General features: G+C 39.1%; 1 protein-coding gene across 5 annotated transcripts in view; it reads left to right on the forward strand.

The window, feature by feature from the left end:
- CACNB2 (calcium voltage-gated channel auxiliary subunit beta 2) overlaps nt 1-22,606 on the forward strand; it is a 428,799-nt gene that overhangs the window by 202,236 nt on the left and 203,957 nt on the right. Inside the window, exon 1 of one of the 5 annotated variants that reach the window (XM_055543952.1) lies at nt 20,805-21,274. The exons of the other annotated variants lie outside the window; for them this stretch is intronic. Within the exon in view, the coding sequence (XP_055399927.1) occupies nt 21,224-21,274 (51 nt within the window). The 5' untranslated portion in view covers nt 20,805-21,223. Of the gene's footprint in view, nt 1-20,804; nt 21,275-22,606 lie in introns of those variants that run through there. 5 annotated transcript variants of the gene reach the window in all.

Here is a 22,606-nt window from a genome sequence, read left to right on the forward strand (position 1 = left end):
GATTTCCTCCTAGAGTTTGACCCTGATGAACCCTCATTCTTTCTTGACAGTTTCCTACTTTTAATCATTTGCTAATTCACCAAATGCTTACTGCGTTCTCCTCAGAGCCAGATATCACTCTGGACAATGGAAAATTAGTCACAAGTAAGACAGACAAGTCTTTGTCTTTTAAAGGTTCTATTTTAACTGAGAAAGACAATAAATAATTAAAACAACCGAATCAACAAATTGTATAATAAAGTGAAGCCTTCTCCTTAGAGGTGACCTTTGAACTAAGACATGAAAGGCAAGGAAAAGCCACTCACTGATCTATTGGGAGGAATGTTGGAGGTGGAAGCAAGTTCAAAGGCCATGAGCAGGGCTTAGCCTTGTGTAATTAAGAAACAGAAAGGCCAGGGTAGCTGGAGTAGATGGTCAGGAGTGGGGATATCAGCATATGAGGTCAGATAGGCAGGCAGTGGTTATATTCATGGTTCTGCTTCTCTAGCTTTCTTCTCTAGTCTCCTCCAAGGGCATAGTCTGCTAAATGTCATTTCCCTCCTGTCAGCCCCTGGTCCTTTTTATCATCTTTACCTCAAGACTGTCAGTTCCTCTATAAAGTGACTGCTCATTATTAGAATGAATTTCCTCCTCTTTGGTTCTTCCATAAAACTCTGTTTGAAACTGGTGGTGTTTTGGGGGACTCTAGAGAGTGACTTCACTTTCACTTTTCACTTTCATGCATTGGAGAAGGAACTGGCAACCCACTCCAGTGTTCTTGCCTGGAGAATCCCAGGGACGGGAGAGCCTGGTGGGCTGCCGTCTATGGGGTTGCACAGAGTTGGACACGACTGAAGTGACTTAGCAGCAGCAGCAGCAGAGAGCTCTGATCCCTTATGTCTCAGCACAGAAAGAATTCAACAAGAAGCAAAGTGATAAGTGACTTAGAATAAGACACTTGTGAGGCTTATAAGCAGGCAGGCAATAGGGTGTCACATGTGCCAAGAACTTCATGGGTTACAGTTTTATAATCAAAGGAAAAGTGGGGAGGGAGAAAAAAAACTACTTTCTTTCCTTATTCTTGAGTAGATGTCATGCTTCCATCTTCAGCTCCTCCTCCAGGTTGGACAGGGGAATTTTCTTATGCCTACATGATCAAGTCAGGACCATCATGCCACTATGGAAAAATTATTTCAGGTCTCAGTACGATGAAGGTCTTTTACTTTGAAATGCCACCTTTCCATAAATTATTGTTTTTTATGTGTGCAGAGCTCATGTCTAGGAATCATTAACTTACCAAGCCCACTGGGCAGCATGTTAGTCTCATGCCACTATTGTTTTATTGTTTGGGGGCGTGTCTCTTCTGCTGCATGGGTTTTGTTGCTAAGCAACTCTGCTTAATGTTCTGGTTAAGCAAACCTGCTTTCTTGAGCGATTATTAATTTACTGTGGTTGTGGTCTCCCAAAGCCCCCTAAAGTTCCCTCTCTATCTACAATCCTCTAATGGGGTTTCTGAGTTATTTGATTATCTTATTCTGTCCCTATCATGTTGACCCTTTTATACCCAGACCTTATGTACGCTTCAATTTTTCAATCATCCCAGAAGCTTGTTGAGTACAGGGAGTTCATCTTATTTATTCTTCAGCAAGGGCAAGGGCTTTCTTGTTGTTTTTTCTTTGGGTTTTGGTACTTGGATATATAACTACAAAATAATTATTTGTTTAATTGAACAAGTAAGTATTTCATTAAAATATATTGCCCTACCAAAATGTGAAAAAACTAGTGCTTTAAACATAGCTTATAAAATTAAGCCCTTGCACAAAAAATGACATCTGATGAGAAAAAGTAGAATATAATATTTGAGAGCAAAAGTCTGGACCTAGACTTCTGGAACAAAATCTTAGCACTGCTACTTACTAACCATGACCTTGGGCAAGTTTCTCAACCTCTCACGCCTTTGTTTGAGCCTCTCGTCTGTAAAATGGGGATAGTTTTATGCATCCCATAGAGTTATTTTTTAAGGTGGAATGAATAAATACATATAAAGTCCTAGAAAAAACATAAAACTCCATAGCTACTGGCTCTTCTTTATTAATGGGCTAAAAAACTTTATACTGTACTTTGGTAGTTTATAAATGGAGTGTGCTTGATTTTCACTTATGTGTCAAACTATCCTTGTTTGATTTTTTTTTACCAAGTTTTGGAGTGCTCCCAAAAGTCACTTCACTGCAAGTAGAATCATCAAAGCCAAGAAACTAAGGGTTTGACTAAAAGAATCATCGCCTTACTCAATTTGCTTGATTTGTGGTTAAAACTACTGTTGACAGCAGTAAAGAGCAACAGAAAGCTCACATTTTTTCCTTCTAAGGAGACTGTTAGTAAACTCTTCACTCCACATGCCACAAACTGCAATAATTCCTAAAGAGGAACCAGGAGGAAAATTTGTGCCTTAGAAACAGAGGGAATCAGGAAGGCAAGAATTCTGGTTTTTGCTTTCAAGCTGTGAAATTCAGGTGCATCTATGCAGCTCTTGAGATGTTTTCTCAGGTGAGCAAGAAGGTGATCTTGAGCCTTTCAACCACCGCCCCCTCCTCTACCCCCAACACAACCAATTATATTCATTATTAGATCAACTTACACTTTAAACGCAGTGATATAACCAGACTTTGGGAGATTGTCTTAGTATGTTTTTTCTGGCTCTTCACATGCATTCAGGAATGCCATGGTACTTTGGGAATTTAACTTCTTCCACTAGTTGCCAGGAATGTGACAAATGAGTGACTGAGAAGGCAATTGTTTTTCTGTGTTTCAGTCACTTTAATAGTCCAGATATATGCTAACCATGGGGACCATGACCTCTTATGAGTTTTGGCTTATTAACAAAGCGCTTTTTGCTTTCTGTCCTTTTATTTTAAATTTCTTTGGAAAGTTGGGGTTTATCAATAGGGAGAGACCTTTCTAGAACACAAAAGTCCCTTGAGAGTATTTAACTCTGATTTCCTTTGGAAAGTTGGGGTTTATCAATAGGGAGAGACCTTTCTAGAACACAAAAGTCCCTTGAGAGTATTTAACTCTGATTTCCAAGAGAGCAAAGCTAATGGTAGGAATCATTAAAAGCAGCTGAGTAACACCCAGATAAAAAGTGACTTATCTTTTCATGGATGAAACCTCATGATTTATAATAAGCAGACATTAGGCAGATATTTTGTGGTTTGTAGTTGTTGATTATTAAGATTCTTTGCTGTTCACTGACTCAGTGTTTTGCTTGTGGTTTTTTTTGTATCAATTCTTTTGTCTTATGAAATATCCTACATTTCTCTAATTTTACAAAATGACCTTGGATGAGATGGAGTGAGCAGATAAGAAACAATGAGTTGAAGGCTATGAAATATCTCTAACTACTCCATGATTATATTTCTTCTGAAGAAAGTGGAATGGTATTTTATATTAGTTATAGTAATCTATGATTTAAAAAATGAATCAACATGAAAGAAATAATGACTGTATTTGTGAGCCTACAGCCTAAGTAAATGACACATTGTCAAAACATGACATTAAAGGAATAAATTCTTCCAGTGTCTTATTTTCGCATTAGAGACCACAGCTGGCTAAGTCATTTAGGTTAATGCACTTTAATGTTTTGTATATGCAGCAGTCATAAATTTATTAAATATAGTTCCCATGTAACTCCCCCCTTAAAAAGTCTAAAAAACAGAACATTTCCTCGGAAATTACCCTCGACCTCCTAATCTTTCCTAATCACTACAAGGTGGGACCAGTTTCCAGGACTCATCTATGATATTGGTTTACAAGATACTTCATTGTAGAATCTATATCACAATTTATATATCCACTTCTGCTGATGAACATTTGAGCTATTTCTAGTTTCTAAGCATTAATCGAATCATAGTATAATACAGCACAGCACAGCACCTTGAAAAGTACAGTAGTACAGCACAACAGCTGGGCACGTTTGCATCTCTGAAAGTTTGTAACTTGAAGGATTGTACGTAGGAGACGTTTGCATCTCTGAAAGTTTGTAACTTGAAGGATCCTATGTAGGAGACTTTCTTTCAGGCATGTTTTTAAGGATTTGCAATACAACTGCAGTTTCTTTTGGGAAGATCCCCTGTAGGAGGGCATGGCAGTCCACTCCAGTAATCTTACGTGGAGAATCCCATGGGCAGAGGAACGTGGCGGGCTACAGTCCATAGGGTTGCAAAGAGTCAAACACGACTGAAGCAACTTAGCACACACTCAAATGAGAAAGCATCAGTCCAGTTATTGCAATCTTAAAGACATATTGCATGCCGTCAATAACCTGTTGATAGACAATAGATAGAACACTTTGCACAATGGTATGATGTAGGGAAATATACAAGATGTCATATACAAAGGAAGAAATACCAGTTTAAACATGTAACTGAACATATGAGTGAAGGTAATAGCAAAGGAGGTAAACAAAATCTTGATTAATATTCTAGCTTACAAAGAATTTGGGCTTCCCTGGTGGCTCAGAGGTTAAAGCATCTGCCCACAATGTGGGAGACCTGGGTTCAATCCCTGGGTCAAGAAGAGCCCCTGGAGAAGGAAACGGCAACCCACTCCAGTATTCTTGCCTGGAGAATCCTGTGGACAGAGGAACCTGGTGGGCTACAGTCCATGGGGTCACAAAGAGTCGCACACGACTGAGCAACTTTACTTTCACTTTCACTTACAAAGAATTAATAGGCCATTCATTGTGTACTTATTAGGCACCATCTGTATTAGACACCAGTGATACTGTTAATAATATGAGTGAACAGAGTTTCTCCTCGTGACATGCTACAGACCAGTGGGGAAGGGAAGCCTATCAGGTAACTATTTGCTTATGCAGTGTGATCGGTGCCGTAACAGAGAATTACGCCAAAGATGACAAAAAGGTCTTTCTCTGAGAAGATCCAAGATCTTCTAAAAGAAAGAGAAGCTTGAGTTGGAGCTGAAAATATGGGTTGACCTCAGCCCAGGGAATCCAAGGGGTAGGTCCATCCCACAGTGCAACTATGTTGCTGTCATTGTCAGCACTAATACTTACTGAGTGAATAGATGATAAAGGAATATTTAAGGAGAAGTGAGAAAGACAATTGGAAAAAAGAATAAACAGCAATAGAAATATTTTTAAAAATTTTTAAAAAATTATTGTACTATGGTTGCTTTACAGTGTTGTGCTCGTTTCTGCTGTTCAGCAAAGTGAACCAGCTCTATGTATATGTATATCCCCTCTTTTTTGGATTTCCTTCCCATTTAGGTCACCAGAGAGCATTGAGTAGAGTTCCCTGAGCTAAACTGTAGGTTGTCAGTAATTATCTGTTTTATATATAGTAGTGTATATATGTCAGTCTCATATTTTTTAAATAGTTAATGTTGACTGGGGACTTATGGGTGCCAGACACGTGTTTAGCATTTTATGTATGTCACTGATGTATTCCTCACGCTGCTGCTACTGCTGCAGCTAAGTCACTTCAGTCATGTCCGACTCGGTGCAACCCCATAGACGGCAGCCCACCAGACTTCCCCGTCCCTGGGATTCTCCAGGCAAGAACACTGGAGTGGGTATTCCTCATGCTAGCCCCATGAAAGCTGTATGGTTAGTGCATACAGGCATGCGACCTATGCTATTTAGAAAGGTCCTGCCTTGGAGTTGATAATCTGTTAACGCTTGCTGGAAATTCTTGATAATTTTGAGCAAAGGGCGTCACAGTTTCATTTTGCACTGCGCACTGCAAGTTATGTGTCCACCCCAGAGTGTCTCCACTGGTTAGCTGCAGAAACTGGGTCCTGTCGACAACAGTCACTAGTCTCCCTGGGCCACACAGCTGTTCAGCAGAAGAGTCGACTCAGCCTAGTTCTTTGTGATGTTGATTCTCACTGGCTTCACTCCTGTGCTCATCTTTTTTGCTTTCCGTTTTCAAGATAAATTAGCAGTAGAAGACAGGGGAAACTATCATTAATTCAAGTAGAATGCTGAAATGGAAAGAAAAGAAACTCACTTGAAGAAAAGGAAAAATAAATTGAAAAGTCAGTTGAGGATGAATGAAACATGGTTCTCATCAGCACTACCTTGAATTAAATGTGGAAATCCAAAATAAATAGTTGATGTAAAGCCTTTCTCTGGAGCAAATGGAGCTTTGAAATCAAAATCACATTCCAGCATGTCTTTGCTCAGTCTGGGTTACCCAAAGTGCAATTTGGTGTTGACCCAGCTCTGCTCTTTCTTGGTCATTTATGCAAGAGCCACAAACAAAAGATGCATGGTATTACCATCCGGGAAAAGAGCAGGTGGGACTGCATCAGGACTGTTGCACCATCTAACGGCATTATATTACACACTGCAAGTCAGCTTGAAGAAGTTCTGCCTTAAAAGATCCCCATCTTTCTGTGGACTATGGAGCTTTACTCCCCACACCATGGGCTGCACTTCAGTTTTCAACTTCTACTTCTTCAAATTCAGTGAGTAGGAAGTAATGATTTTTCAAAGCACTTTCCTAGGCCACCCTCCCTTGAAGACAAAAGACTCAGATTTCCATGATATTAAATACTGATATTCGAGAACATTCCTGATTTGTTCATTCCATTGGAGATCAGGCCTGGAAATGTGTTCTTATGGTATTCCAAAGCACCTGCAGATTTCAGAGTCCAAGTCAAATGACCACAAAAGAGCATGACTGTTATATAAAGAACATGTTTTCTTGTAAGTATATCCATTACGTGTTCATAATAAAAACAGCATAATTCTCTTTCAGTTCATTTCTTTAGTCTCCAAAGTATCAGATGTACTTCACTGCTATCTTGTGGAAATAAGCACATCTGGAAATACTTACTTGCTCCTCCAGTGTTTTTTTTAATGACCACATTCGTGTCTGTAGTCGACGAGGGCAGAAGTTTAAGACAATATCTGACCAACTTCCAGGGTTCAGCAGGCTGGGGCCTTTGGAATCAGGATGGAGTGGGAACCTGCAGGGCTGGTTTGAGATTTGTGTCAAAGACCCAAGTGAAGGCAAAATGGAAATTGAGGATAGATAAGAAGTGCCAGAGGCTGGAAACATGATAGTAGGACTAGATACAAAAAAGAACTTCCTGTGGGGAGCTGACGAGACTTCATAGCCAGTTCTGAAAAGAGAACCTAAAAAGATCCAAGGCACCTGGAGACAGTCTGTGTCATGGCAATCTCCATACAGCCATCTAAGGATATTAAAAGGCATCATGTGCTAGGTTTCATGGTATAAATTCAAGAGCAAAGAGAATTCAAGGTTGAAAGACTGAACAATGAATGATAAAGGCAGCCGAGAAAACAGGAGAAAATACCTGGCCCTGAAGCACTGGTTTCCTACCTTGGCTGCATGTTAGAATCACCTGGAGAGCTTTGAAAACTCTACCTACCCATGTTGCTGCTGCTGCTAAGTCGCTTTAGTCATGTCCAACTCTGTGCGACCCCATAGATGGCAGCCCACCAAGCTCCCCCGTCCCTGGGATTCTCCAGGCAAGAACACTGGAGTGGGTTGCCATTTCCTTCTCCAATGCATGAAAGTGAAAAGTGAAAGTGAAGTCGCTCAGTCGTACCCAACTCTTAGCAACCCCATGGACTGCAGCCCGCCAGGCTTCTCCGTCCATGGGATTTTCCAGGCAAGAGTACTGGAGTGGGGTGCCGTTGCCTTCTCTGACCCATGTTGCATCCCAGATCAATTAAATCAGACTCTCAGGGGGTGGTATGGAGTCACCAGTATAACTTAAAGCTTCCCAGAGATTCCACTTTGTAACATGGCCAAGAAACACTGTAAAGTGGGAGTGTGTACCTGGTCCTTTTGGCTTGGATTATCCACTTACATATCATGCGCGATGTAATTCACAGGCTAACCGCTATTATACTTGAAAATACTTAAGTCATACTTATGTGGTTGGTCTACACATAATGCTTAAGGAGTTCTGCTAACTAGGTCTCAAAACATATCAAAGACTGGGACTTTTTTAAGAAACAGCTCATTCTGCCACCCTAATTTAAAAGGAGTGTATATCCTGGAAAAAAACAAAACAAAACAAAACAAAAAACCACCCTCTAATTTGAAAAGATATTTGCACTCCAATGTTCACCGCAACATTATTTACAATAGCTAAGACATGGAAACCGTTCAAGTGCCCATCAACAGATGAATGGCTTATGAAGATGTGGTGTGTGTTTGTGTGTGTGTGTGTGTATTGTTCTTTAGTCACTCAGTCATGTCTAACTCTTTTGTGACCCTATGGACTGTAGCCTGCCAGGCTCCTCTGTCCATGGGATTTTCCAGGCAAGAATACTGGAGTGGGCTCCATTTCCTTCTCCAGGGGATCTCCCCAACCCAGGGATTTAACCCATGTCTCCTGCATTGCAGACTGATTCTTTATCACTGAGTCACTGGGGAAGCCATATAAATATATATTATTTATAAATATGTAAATCATAAGAAAAAATGAAATAATGCCATTTGTTGCAACATGGGTGGACCTAGAGAATATTATACTTAGTGAAGTAAGTCAGGCAAAGTTAGACAAGCACAATATTTTATCACTTGTACGTGGAATCTAAAAAATAATACAGATGGATCTATAGTCAAAACAGAAACAGACTCACAAACATAGAAAACAAACTTATGGTTACCAAAAGGGGGGAAGGAGGGACAAATTGAGAGTATGGGATTAACAGCTATAAACTGCTATACATAAAATAGATAAGCAACAAGGTTTTACTGTAGAACACAGGGAGTTATATTCAGTACCTTGTAATAATCTATGATGGAATATAATCAGAAAAAAATTAACTGAATCACTATGTTGTATACCTGAAACTAACACAGTATTGTCAGTCAACTATAATTAAAAAAAAAAAAAAAAAGGTCAGTCTGTATTAGTATTTCACACTAAGACATTTATCCTGCAAAGACTCCTTACATTGAAGTAGACCTAGATATGGGGTACAATGAAATGAATTGTCTATTATTTGGAGTTAGGCAAGCTGCAGGGCTCCTGACCTGCACGTACAAACCAGACCCTAGGCTGGAGATTTGTGGTATATGATCTCATTTGATATTTAGAATAAAGAAATATAAAATTCTTCACATCTCCCCAACACTTATTTTTACAGTATCTCTAGTTTTTCATGTGATACTCAGAGGACAGTTTTGACTTCACAGACTTTCTGAGGTATAGTCTCAGGGTCCTCAGATGCCACTTTGAGAACCACTTACTGGAAGAATGTGCATCTTGAAAGCAGTCAGGACTCCTAATCCACACATAGAAATGTTTTCCAGTTTTCACTTGTGGTAGATCGCTGTGCTCTTTCATTCGCTTGTAAGGATTTTATTTTTGTGTTTGATTGCCTTTCTGATCTTTTCTTCCCTCAGCTGTGGTCTAGGATATGTTCAGATTAAATGTGTGTATTCTGAGCCATTTAGAAATAAATACTGTTGATATGGATACACAACCGTGTTACTAAAGAGAATGATAAACACTCAGGAGAAAGAAAAGTTTGCCCAAATAAAGTCCAAAGCAGTTGTTCATCTCATTTTAAAACATGAAGGTTTCTGCTTGTAATACATCCCAGTGTTCCGCAAACAAAACAAATAGTCTCAAGTTTTTCTTTTCAAAAAAGCAAATAATTAATCTTGCCTATCATGTTTTTTAAACGTGATTGGAATATATTTTTTTCTTGGAGATGGTTCTCCTAAGTCATCTCTTACTATAAAAATAATGGAGTGGGGGAAATATAAGTTTAAAAAATATATGTTTGTAGTCAAAATCAGGGAGTAAACAATTTTTTTTACATTTTTGTGATTCACATGAATTTATGTCCAGAAAGTAGGATTAGTTTCTCTACTTCACTGGAGAATTAGTAAAATGAAATCACATGGTAAGAACTATTAATTTAAGTTCTTAATCTTATTTTAGCAGTCTTATAATTCCTTTAAGTATAGTTGATTTACAGTGTTGTGTTAATTTCTGCTGTACATCAAAGTGACTCAGTTATACACATATATACATTCTTTTTCCTATATATTTTTTGTAGTACCTTTATCCTGAATTCATTGTTTACTCCAGATCTGTTTTGTTTATTTTATTGTACTGAATTCATAAATTTGTGCTTTTAAAATGTAGAGGTTCATAGAGAGTAGAATGGTAGTTGCCAGGGGCTGAGGGATGGGATGACAGGATGAAAGGGTACAAATTTTCAGCTCTAAGATGAATAAGATCTAGATTCTAATGTAATCATGGTGACTATAGTTGAAAACACTGTAATGTATAATTGAAATTTCTTCAGCGAGTAGAACATAAATGTTCTCATGCCCCTCCAAAAAAAGAGGTAAATATGAGAGATAATAATCAATCAACTTGGAGGAAATCCTTTCACAATGTATTGAATGGTATATATCTTGGCTCTTATGAATAGTGCTGCATTGAACATTGATGTGCAGCCTAAGTCTCCATCAATAGATGAATGGATCAAGAAGATATGGGTGTATGTACAATGGAATAGTGCTCTGCCATAAAAAATAAAATCTTGCTATATGTGACATGATGGCCGGATAAATTAGAAGATACTATACTAAGTGAAATAAGTCAGGCAGAGGAAAATAAATACTGTATGATGGCGTTGCTATGTGAGATCTGAAAAACAAAATAAAAACAGACTAAATACAGAGAGCAAACCAGTGGTTATCAGAGGGTGGGAATCAGATCAGATCAGATCAGTCGCTCAGTCGTGTCCGACTCTTTGCGACTCCGTGAATCGCAGCACACCAGGCCTCCCTGTCCATCACCAACTCCCGGAGTTCACTCAGACTCACGTCCATTGAGTCAGTGATGCCATCCAGCCATCTCATCCTCTGTCGTCCCCTTCTCCTCCTGCCCCAAATCCCTCCCAGCATCAGAGTCTTTTCCAATGAGTCAACTCTTCGCATGAGGTGGCCAAAGTACTGGAGTTTCAGCTTTAGCATCATTCCTTCCAAAGAAATCCCAGGGCTGATCTTCAGAATGGACTGGTTGGATCTCCTTGCAGTCCAAGGGACTCTCAAGAGTCTTCTCCAACACCACGGTTCAAAAGCATCAATTCTTCGGCGCTCAGCCTTCTTCACAGTCCAACTCTCACATCCATACATGACCACAGGAAAAACCATAGCCTTGACTAGACGAACCTTTGTCGGCAAAGTAACGTCTCTGCTTTTGAATATGCTATCTTGGTTGCTCATAACTTTCCTTCCAAGGAGTAAGCGTCTTTTAATTTCATGGCTGCGGTCACCATCTGCAGTGATTTTGGAGCCCCCAAAAATAAAGTCGGACACTGTTTCCACTGTCTCCCCATCTATTTCCCATGAAGTGATGGGACCAGATGCCATGATCTTCGTTTTCTGAATGTTGAGCTTTAAGCCAACATTTTCACTCTCCACTTTCATTTTCATCAAGAGGCTTTTTAGTTCCTCTTCACTTTCTGCCATAAGGGTGGTGTCATCTACATATCTGAGGTTATTGATATTTCTCCCGGCAATCTTGATTCCAGCTTGTGCTTCTTCCAGCCCAGCGTTTCTCATGATGTACTCTGCATATAAGTTAAATAAACAGGGTGACAATATACAGCCTTGACATACTCCTTTTCCTATTTGGAACCAGTCTGTTGTTCCATGTCCAGTTCTAACTGTTGCTTCCTGACCTGCATACAAATTTCTCAAGAGGCAGATCAGGTGGTCTGGTATTCCCATCTCTTTCAGAATTTTCCACAGTTTATTGTGATCCACACAGTTAGGGGCTGGGGAAATAGATAAAGGAAATTAAGAAGTACAAATCTCCAATTATGAGTAGGCCACGAGGATGTAAAATACAGCATAAGGAATATGGCCTGTAAGATTATAATAACTTTATATGGGGACAGATAGTTACTAGACTCATTGTGGTGGTCACCATTTCATAATATACAAATGTCAAATCACTATATAGAATACCTTAAAATAGCATAATATTGCAGGTTGACTATATTTCAATTAAAAAGTATGTGTATGTCAAATCACCAAGATGTACAATATGAATATCTTACAATTTTACACATCAATTATATATAGTAAAACTGGAATTTTAAAAGAATTCCAGGTTCTTTTTAATGATAACATAAATAAGTCATTAAAATAACATTATTTAATACTTAAAATGTTTGACAGGCTCCATATGGGTATATATTATATACTCGAATGCAAATGTAATTAGATATCAGGTATACTCCTTTCAGGATTCACTATGGCAACAGCTTTGTTGTTGTTCAGTCAGCATTGTCTGACTCTTTGCAACTCCATGGACTGCAGCACACCAGGCTTCCCTGTCATTTACCCATCTCCTGGAGCTTGCTCAAACTCATGTCCGTTGAGTCAGTGATGCCATCCAACCATCTCATCCTCTGTCATCCCCTTCTCCTCCTGCCCTCAATCTTTCCCAGCAACAGGGTCTTTCTAATGAGTCAGCTCATTGCATCAGGTGGCCAAAGTATTGGAGCTTCAGCATCAGTTCTTCCAATGAATATTCAGGGTTGATTTCCTTTAGGATTGACTGGTTTCATCTCCTTGCAGACCAAGGGACTCTCAAGAATCGTCACCAGCACCACAGTTGAAAAGCATCAATTCTTCAATGCTCAGCCTTCTTCAGGGTGCAACTCTCACATCCATACATGACTACTGAAAATGGCAATGGCTTTAGTTTAAACAAAAACTAGATGAAAATTAAATTAACCAATCAAATACTAGTTATTCCAACTAATTTTTTTATCCTATTGTGAATGCCCTAGAGATTATCGTTAGCAGCTCTGAGAGTATTACATAAAGACTTTTTCATTGAACATGTTTACTAAAATAATAGTTTTAGAATTGTTAACAGTGGGACAAAGTGATTAACCTCCAATTTGAGTGACTAGTTGAACAACCTCTTTTTGCATTGAAAGACTCGGACTTCGTGCACAAGTCACCTAACCAGTCAGTTCATGGCAGCAGAGTGGAAACTCAGTTCTCCTGGCTCTGAGTCTAGTGTACTCTTCATTTTCCTGACTGTAAATCCAGGTTTTACTGGACTGTGGACCGGGTGGTGACTCTAACAACAATAAGAGAGCGTGTTCATGGTGGGGACATTAAATCTGAAACTAGCGTGGTTGATGAGCTATAAATTCTACCCTTATCACAGTGCGAAGGCCAACATGGTGTACAAATCATTGTATAAGATGCCCTCAACTATTGCAATTACTCTAAAGAAAATCAAATAGGGTAAAGTGATAGTTAGCAGTTGCACCTCAGTCCCAGAGGTTGGAGGCTTCTTCAAAGAGATGAGTTTTGAAGTGAGACTTGAGTGATGTAAGACGGAGGCAGCCAGGCTCATGTCAACAGGGAAAGCTTTCTGAGCAGCTGCAGAGCAAGTACAGAGCCCTTACACAGGCACGTGCTTGGCCTGGTCTGTGGACAGAGGGAAGGCCAGGGTGGCAGCAGCGTGGCAGGGAAAGGGCAGAGTGAGGGGCCCTGAGGACAGGGATGTGGCCAGAAGCCCATTCTGACCAAGCCATGAACACTATGGTTTTATCAGTTGAAATGAGAAGCTACTAGGAGATTTTTAAGCAGCAGAGTGAGAGAAGCAAATCCATGCTTTAAAAAAAGGAGACCACTTTGGCTTCTCTCTGGGGATCAGACAGCAACCCTGCCATGAATCAGGGATTCTCTCTAAGGAAGTCAAGAAACAGGTAATGAAGATTGGCCGCCAGGGTGGACAGGACTTGCTTATGAGTTTTTGGTCTGGATCACAGGAGGGGCCCTGGGTTCTTTTCATCCTAATGTGCGAGACTGCCCATGTAGGGGAAGAATCAGTAGTTCTTTTAGAAGCACGTAAGACTCTTAAAAAGACTCATCAACATGGGGAGGTGTCTAGTTGGCATCAATCCAAGAGCCTGGAACTCAGAGGCTTGAATATTTTGGACCACACCTCACAGATACTGAAAGAAGGGGTTCCAGGAGTGGGAAGTACTCATTCCTTTAACACAGGTGAGAAGTGGAAATTTGAGGGGGAAAATCCATAAGACAGCAAGACAAAGAAAGGCTGGGGAAAGAGGATTGGGAAATGAGACCAGAGGGGGTATCTCAAAACAGTAGGGAAGAAAACCAACATGTAATGTAACCTTCCTAATCCCCCAGGACACACCTCATAGCAAATAATACAAAGACAGTTGTATTGAAGGGAAATATTGAAACATTAAATATAATACATTGACATATAGATCCATTCAACTACGATAGCCATTTTTCTTTTTTTCCTGTTTAATTTCTTTTAATTTTTATACATTTTTAAAGGCTAATTTCCATTTGCAATTGTTATAAAATATTAGCTGTGTTCCTCATGTTGTACAATTCATCTTTAAGCCTGTCTTACAATAGTAAGACAATATTCTGTAGTCTGTACCTCCAGCTCCCTCACCCCTGTAATGCCCCACCACTGATAACCACTTTTTTTTTTTCTCTATCTCTCTGTCTGCTTCTTTTGTGTTGTATCACTAATTTTTTTATTTTTTGTATTCCACATATAAGTGAGATCATATAGTATTTGTCTTTTGCTGTCTCACTTCACTTAGCATAACACCCTCCAAGTCCATCTATGTTACTACACATGGCATCATTTCATCCTTTTTAATAGCTGAGTAATATTCCATTCTATATACATATCACATCTTCTTTATCCATTCCCCTGTTGATAGGCACTTATGTTGCTGCCGTGTCTTGGCTATCGTAAATAATGCCAGCAGCTTTTCTTTCATCTTTAACCATGGAAAGACATTTAATGAAATGGAAAGAGAGTTTTACAATATTAAATGCAGATTGCAAGTACCAAAAAATTACAAACTACACCTTTTCAAGGTCAAATTTACAATGGAACAGACCTATGAGGGTATAAAGAGGTCAGAGGGTATAAAGAGATCAGAGGGCCCTCAAAACATCCTCTTCCCTTCCATTATTCCTAGAATTGTTCAAAGTGGCAGCTTTGGCTGAAAGTTACTGGGGCTTCTCATTAATAACGATACTCAAGGATATTTTCAAGTATATCTTCTCTAGTCACAAGGCAAACAGGAAGATGGGTGCTGCAGGAGAGTCCCTTTCAGCTTTTGTGGTCAGTTGGTTGCCATATGTTTGAAATGAACACATCTCTAAAAGGAAGTTGTTTAGCCAGTGTAAATTCTTAACTAGTGATAAAGTCTATGATATGGAAAAAGACAGCTATTTTATCAAAGAGAAAAAAGGGGTAAGAAGCGAGGTGAGTTCTCACTGCTAAATCTTTTATGAAATAAAAAGAGAGGACCTTTATTTGAGTGGCTCTGATTTAAATGAAGATTTTCCTTTCATTGGCATTTATATGAATTGGGACTTAGAAGAATAAAATCTGAAAAAGGAAATTCAGTAGTACCACTATTTGGGTTAAATAGTATAGTTTTGGAACAAAATTGCTTTCCTCTTGCTTACCTTCTTCTCTGTCAGTAACCAATAGCTCTGTTAGAATTGTCCCATGAAGTAAAATAAATAAATAAAATTTATTAGTAACACATCTATATTCCAATAAATATTTTAAAAAATTCATTAGTAGCAACTTAGATGGAAGGAAAACTCAGTTGTGGATGTGACTTTTCTTGTTTTTGTTTTTTAGTTTTTGTTTACTATGACATTTGGAATTGTTTCCTATTTTTACTTCTTGAGAAAACCATGTGTTTGGCTGTTATTTACAAAAAACACATGTGAGGCTTAGAGTATCGACACATGTTAGAGATTTGTTTTGCTATTATGATTCACTGTCTGGTTAATGCATGCCATAATTATCCATATTTGTACACATATCATGGCCTTTTGTAATCAAAGACAATGCTATTGAAGGCATAAACTCTAAACTGGGGTGTGATCAAGGGAATTTCTTTTTTTCATAATCCTTGCTGGTTAGGTAAACAGTCTGGACTTTGAAGTCTGGAGTGGCCATTTGAAATATGTGACCTCTAGAATTCTGGGTTGTTTTTTTTTTTTTTGTCTCCTGGCAACAAAACATATTTATCCTTTTGCCACTACCTCCTCATCCAGAAAGGTCTGCTGCTGTTTTAAAGTTTAAAACAACACATGGGAAAGTTGTCTCAGAAAGAGGATTTGGTGCAACCGAAGCCATCCTCCAAGGCTTTTCTGTTTACGTAGACAGGCAGTAACAATTGGGAATACAAATACAGCAATAAAAAGAACCCTTCTCTTGGCAGATTAGCAAGCCTGCCTCTTTGGTTATAAAAATAGCACTCAAGGAGTTCTCTGGTTAAAATGTCATTTTCATTAAGCTTTTTTCACAGTGTAGCAAAGACTTGGAGGTCAAGTTGGGGGTGCGGTGGAAGGAGACTGGAAGGCACAGGATTAGAGGTATGCGTGCCAGTTAGGACTGCAGAAACTTCAGGGCCTTCCATCTGAAATCTGACACCAAGCAACTTCAGTCATCTCTGGGGGCTCCTCTCACAGAGAATCATAGAATAACCGGGCACTTGGCTGAGCTCCCAGGAGCTGTTCTGGAGCTGCCGCACGCACAGCGGTCTCTTCTCCTGTCCCTTCCCCTACCCCATTTAGGCAACCTGATAGAACGAATGGAATCTCACATCATGTCTTGGGTTATAATTTAAAGTCCTTCCCATCCATGGCATTGATGCAGAGGGTACCTTCTCGTTACTCAGACTCAGCACGATTGCCGCATTGAGCTGGATAAATCTTTGTTGTGGGGGGTGACCCGGGCATTGTCACATCCTTGGCTTCCATCCATACCACCCCCCATGTGGCAAGAAAAAATGTTTCTTAGTCATTGCTAAATGTCCCCTGAGGGGTGAAATCACTCCCAGTTGAGAACCATTGAATTATAGCAAGAAAAACGAATATTTATTTTGCATTTCTGATTATGTCAGATACAGACTCAATGTTTTATGTAATCCTGAACATTATCTTTGAAAAGGAGTCTAACCTCCTTTTCAAAGATTGGGAACCTGAGGGGTGGCAAGGATGGTGTGGTGGTGGTGTTTTTATTTTTTTATTTTTTGGTTCCTTTTTTATTTTCCAGTACCCAACAATGAAAATGCTTTATAACCAAAGAAATTCTCAGTGACTCCTGTTAATTTTCGCCTTAATTATCCCCAGGCCTGTTTTTTCATTCTCAATAGTCTGTCATTGACGCTTAAACTTCTTCCCTAATCTCTCTTCCTCAGCTTCTCTCTTCATCGTCTTCCCAGAGATTACAAGAAAATACCCTTTAATCCCATTTTGAAAGCAAGAAAAAGAAATCCGAGTTAGAGTGTGAAAAGAATGCTATAAGAAAATACTGCTGCTTAGCATTAGAAAGTTTATCAGTGCTTAGAAAGGCTTTGAAATCCTTGTATGCCTCATTCAGAATTTCCATACCTTACCTTCCTCTTATTCAAACGCCACTTGTCTTGTGCTTGCCTGGCATCAGTATGCATTAAATATTTTTCCATTGTGGTGGCATTTTAGTGGCATGATATACTAATGTGGGGCCAGATTTGGAAAGCAAGCCATCGTGTTTGCCACTGGCAGAAAATAAACTGTTTCAAATTGAAAAACTGGTGTCCAAGTATAATTTCCAAAAAATTTTAGATTGTTTCTCTCAAACAAATAGAGAATGAATATGAGCTGACGGTGTTTTTGACATTCATTGAGGGAACCAGCAGGACGGTAAAGTCCATTTAAAGGATTATTTGGCAAAACTAATACAATTATGTAAAATTTAAAAATAAAATAAAATTAAAAAAAATAAAGGATTATGGGAGAGACAGGGTACTTATAGCTATTGAAAGAAAAAATACTGGGCTAAGATTGTTAAATTAGATACAAAACTGGTTAATGCTGTGCAGGGCAAAGAAATAAAAATTCGAGGTGTTTATCTTTTATGCAGAAATCATTAGCAGTAGACAAATTCACTTCTGGACAAGTTCATTTGCATTTCTGTCAGTTTCCTACGTGTTAATATCTGCCCTCACAGAGACATAAAATATCCCAATCCATAGTAACTACTCAAGTTTCTAATTTCCCTAGAAAGTTAGATAATCCTTGGTTGCCTGTTAAATACTTAAAACTCTTTTTTAAGGTTGGAAAAGTAATAAAAACCTATTGTAGAAAGTTTTAAAACTACTAATTTTTTAAAGAGGAGAGAAAATAACCATGCTCAAAACCACTACCCAGATGCAGCCACTATAAATAGAATTCATATGTTCCCTTACAACTTTTTTTTTTTAATTTTGGCTGCGCTGAGTCTTCATTGCCGTGGGTGAGTTCTCTAGTTGTGGCATTCCAGCTTAGTTGCCCCACAGCATGTGGGATTTTAGTTCTCTGACCAGGAATAGAACCAGAGTCCCCTGCATTGGAAGAAGGATTCTTAACCACTGGACCAATGGGGAAGTCCCCCCCTTTCAACATTTTTCCTAAATATTTTTAACAGTGGAGTAATTAATGTGAAAAAAATATCAGGCTATTTTTTATCTTTTCCTTACTAACAAAGATCATATCCTATCCTATCTATTTTAACGTCTCTATAATAATCTGGCCCTTGTTGTAGCATGATTCTTTTCACTCTTTTTCCTAATTCATTTCTTTATTATGAACGTTTTCAGAATACAAAATAATGCAGACAGCAATATAATGAACAGTGGTGCAGATCCAACCTAGTTTAAGAGAGAAAATATCACTCATAGAGCTGCCCCTGCCCCCATCAGCCCTCCAAATGTCCCCCTGTCCAGATGGAACCACTCTTCTGGGTTTGGTACTTATTTTCATATTTATCTTTATATTTGTGGCTCATCCATAAAGTATTAGGTTGGCCAAAAAGTTCACTTGGGTTTTTTGGTAACATCTTATAGAAAGACCCAGAGGGATGGTATGGGGAGGGAGGAGGGAGGAGGGTTCAGGATGGGGAACACATGTATACCTGTGGCGGATTCATTTTGATATTTGGCAAAACTAATACAATTTTGTAAAGTTTAAAAATAAAAAAAATAAAATAAAAAAACCCAAGTGAGTTTTTTGGCCAACCCAATTAATGGTATTTTTGCATATTTTCAAACCCTGTACAAATCACATCACAGGTTCTTAAGGTAAGATCTGCAACTTACTCTTTTCTCTCCACCTTATGTTTGTGGAGAGTGATCTATGTACTTAGAATTCCGTCACTTTTAGTGCTGAATACCGTCTACAACTGTGTTAACCCACTTTCCTCTTGAGACACATTGAGTTTGGCTTCCACTTTTTACTATAACCCCTGTGTTGCTAGGGACATTCTGGACCTACGTCTCCCTGTGTACTTGTGTGAGCGTTTCTCTGGGTGCGTATTGAGGAATGGAGTGCCCATTAATGGGCCTGCACGTCTACCTCCTATGACATTCTCCTAAGTCTTTTGCATGACTGTACCAATTTATACTCACACCAACAATGCATAAAAGTCTGGTGGCTCTGCATCAGGGATTGGCAAAACTCTGTGAAGGACTGAATAGGAAAGCTTTTTAAAAAATTAATTTATTTGGTTGTGCCAGTCTTAGTTGCAACATGCGAGTTCTTAGTGGCAGCATGTGGGATCTAGCTCCCTAACCAGGGATCAAACCCATACGCTCTGCATTGGGAGCATGGAGTCTTAGCCACTGGACCATCAGGGAAGTCCCCTTAGTAGGAGAGCTTTAAGCCTTGAAGTGCTACGTGGTCTCTGTCACAGCTACTCAACTCTGCTGTTGTCACACACAATCAGCCATGGAGAGTTCATAAGTGAATGAGCCTGACGATGTTCTAACAAACGTTACCCAAGGACACTGGAATTTGAACTTCGTATCGTTTTCATGTGTTCCCAAATACAGTTCTTCTTTTGATTTTCTTGAACCATTTAAAAATATAAAACACAGTCTTAGCATGTGGGTTATGCAAAACAGACAGCTGGATAGATTTGGAACCCGGTCATAATTTGCCAATCACTGCTTGACATCCTGTCCAAGATCTGGAATTTTAAAATGTTAAATGTTTCCACTCTACTGAGTATGAAATGATAAATTGTGAGTTTAATTTGTACTCCTGATTAGTAGTGAAGTCAAGCATTTTATCGTGTTTATTAGCCATTAGGATTTTCTCTCAATGATTTATCTCTTCATGGTTTTTTTTTCCCCATATTTTTTAAGATTGTGGGTATTTTATTTATTGACTTATAGGAGTTCTTTCTATTTTCTGGCTGGTAATCCTTTGTTGCACGCTTTGTAAATATTCTCACCGTATTGTGGTTACGATTTCACTTTTGAAGGAAATCTTTTGATGAAAAGTTTTCAAATTGAAACTGAATGTATCCAAGTGATACTTACTTGACTGTGAAAAAAAAATTATATTTTTCATACACATTGAGAATGTGAAAGGTAACCACAAAATGAAGATACCAGGAGTTCCCTGGCAGTCCAGTAGTTAAGACTTTGTCTTCCAATGCAGGGTATGAGGGTTTGACCCCTGGTCTGGGAACTAAGATCCCACATGCCTCATGGCCAAAAAACCAGAAGATAAACAACAGAAGCAGTGGTGTAACAAATTCAATAAGACTTTAAAAATGGTCCACGTTAAAAAAAAAAAAAATCAAAAGGAAGATACCACTTTCTGAGGTGGGAAGAGAGGAAATATTTCTTCACTGGGCGAAAGTAGAATGTTCCTCACTTTTACTCCAGACTCTCTTCAGTTCCACTCATTTCCTTGAAGGGAAACAGTTCTGCAACCTGTAGTTCTCTAGTGAAGACAGTGTCTAAGTGCCGATTCGAACAGGGCTGCCCGGAGGCATGCGTCTGATCTTCATGAAACATGACTTGGCTTTCACAAGTTTGCAGGCTTCTCAATTCCAAGCCAGCTGACGTCTTTCAGAGAAGAAAAGAGGCCCTCCCACTTGCGTTAGTTAATTGACTCTGATGGACTCCTCTGGCCGCCTAAGTGGTTCTGGAACAGAGAGCACTGTTGTAATCTGAGGAACTTTCGAAAGTCACCCTGGCCAAGACAGCACACCCCACAAGCCAGCGAGGAAAAAGGAAAGCTGTTGCAATGCTGGTCAGCAAAACAAGACTTGGCTGCCCGGAGCTTTGTTACTGAGTTCTTGCTCCTGTGAAGGCCTCTGGAGAGCTGGGCCCACTTGGAGCTGGGCTGCTATGTTTGACAGACGCCTCATGTCTCCTCAAACTAAGTGCCTTCTTCCTGGGGTAAGCTTGCGGGCAGGGAGGCAGCCCAGATGCACGGTGTGGTTGCAGGAAAACAGGGATGTACCGCCTTGTAAAGGAACTCAAGCAAAAATCACTCGGTGACTTTGCTTTTCCAAAGCTTTTCTTATCTAGCCAGAAATGTTGGCATTCACAGTGTGACTACCTCAGTGTCCATGGAGTGGAAGCCAGTAAGACTGGAATTTGGTTGTAAAAAGTGTATCTTAGTGAGATCGATTTAGTAGCCGGGGAGAGAGAGAGAGGGAGGCGGAGAAATTTGGTGGAAAATGAAAATGCTTTTTCCAGCTGTAGGCAGTCACTTGTCGCTTCAGGGACAGCCCAGCCACTGAGCTGCTTCTGAGGCTTTTCTATGTAAATCAGAATAACGTGACATCCTATGTGGTTGCAATTTAAGATTTGATTGCCGTTTGTCACATTAAAAGTTTTTTTTTTTTTTATATTTAATGAAGTTCAAAAATGAGAGTCTAATGTTTGAAATATTTAAGCAGAGAGCTTTACCTCACAGGGATGTGGTGTTTGGGTCTTTGGATTTAGTTTAGAACCTTTAAAGTAAAGAGCATATTATACTAGTCCCCTTCCTGGGAAGGCTTTGGGAAAATAAGTAAATAATTCTAGAACCCAAATGTGAATTGTATCATGTAAAATTCATAAGGTTAGAGATATCTATGCAATAGGTCACGAAAATATCATTATAGAATCAATGAAGTACAGCTTGTCAAAAAATTCTTTCTAGGTTGCCGCTTTTGTTTCTAATTGTGCCAACCTGTGCTATATTTAATTTCACAGAGGGGAAAAAAAATACTTGCAAAGAAATACCTGTAGTTTGGAAATCATTTGTTTTGGGTTGGAGCATACAGAAGTGTAGCACAGGCACTAAGATGCTTTGCTTAACCTACTGGATTTCAGTGATCTTTTATTATGCTTCATTTTATTTTTTTTTAATTTATTTTGGTGACATATAGCTGATTTGCAGTGTTGTGTTAATTTCTGCTTTAGACCCAAGCCAGTTTTATATATATATATATATACACATACATACACACACACACACACAATTCTTGTGTGTATATATATATAAACACAGACACATTCTTTTTCATATGCTTTTCCATTATGGTTTATCACAGGATGCTGAATATAGTTCCCTCTACTGTACAGTAGGACCTTGTTGTTATCCATTATATACATATATGTATATATAAAATGCATTTCACTTGAAATTTTCCAGAGACACAGTTTTCCTTCCTGTGTTGGCTCTCATTAGACTTTGTACACTTGAGTTATATTTCTTAGGCTCTGACATGGCTGGCAATG

The sequence above is a fragment of the Bubalus kerabau genome, chromosome 13, assembly GCF_029407905.1.
Source record: "Bubalus kerabau isolate K-KA32 ecotype Philippines breed swamp buffalo chromosome 13, PCC_UOA_SB_1v2, whole genome shotgun sequence".
Lineage (NCBI taxonomy): Eukaryota > Metazoa > Chordata > Mammalia > Artiodactyla > Bovidae > Bubalus > Bubalus kerabau.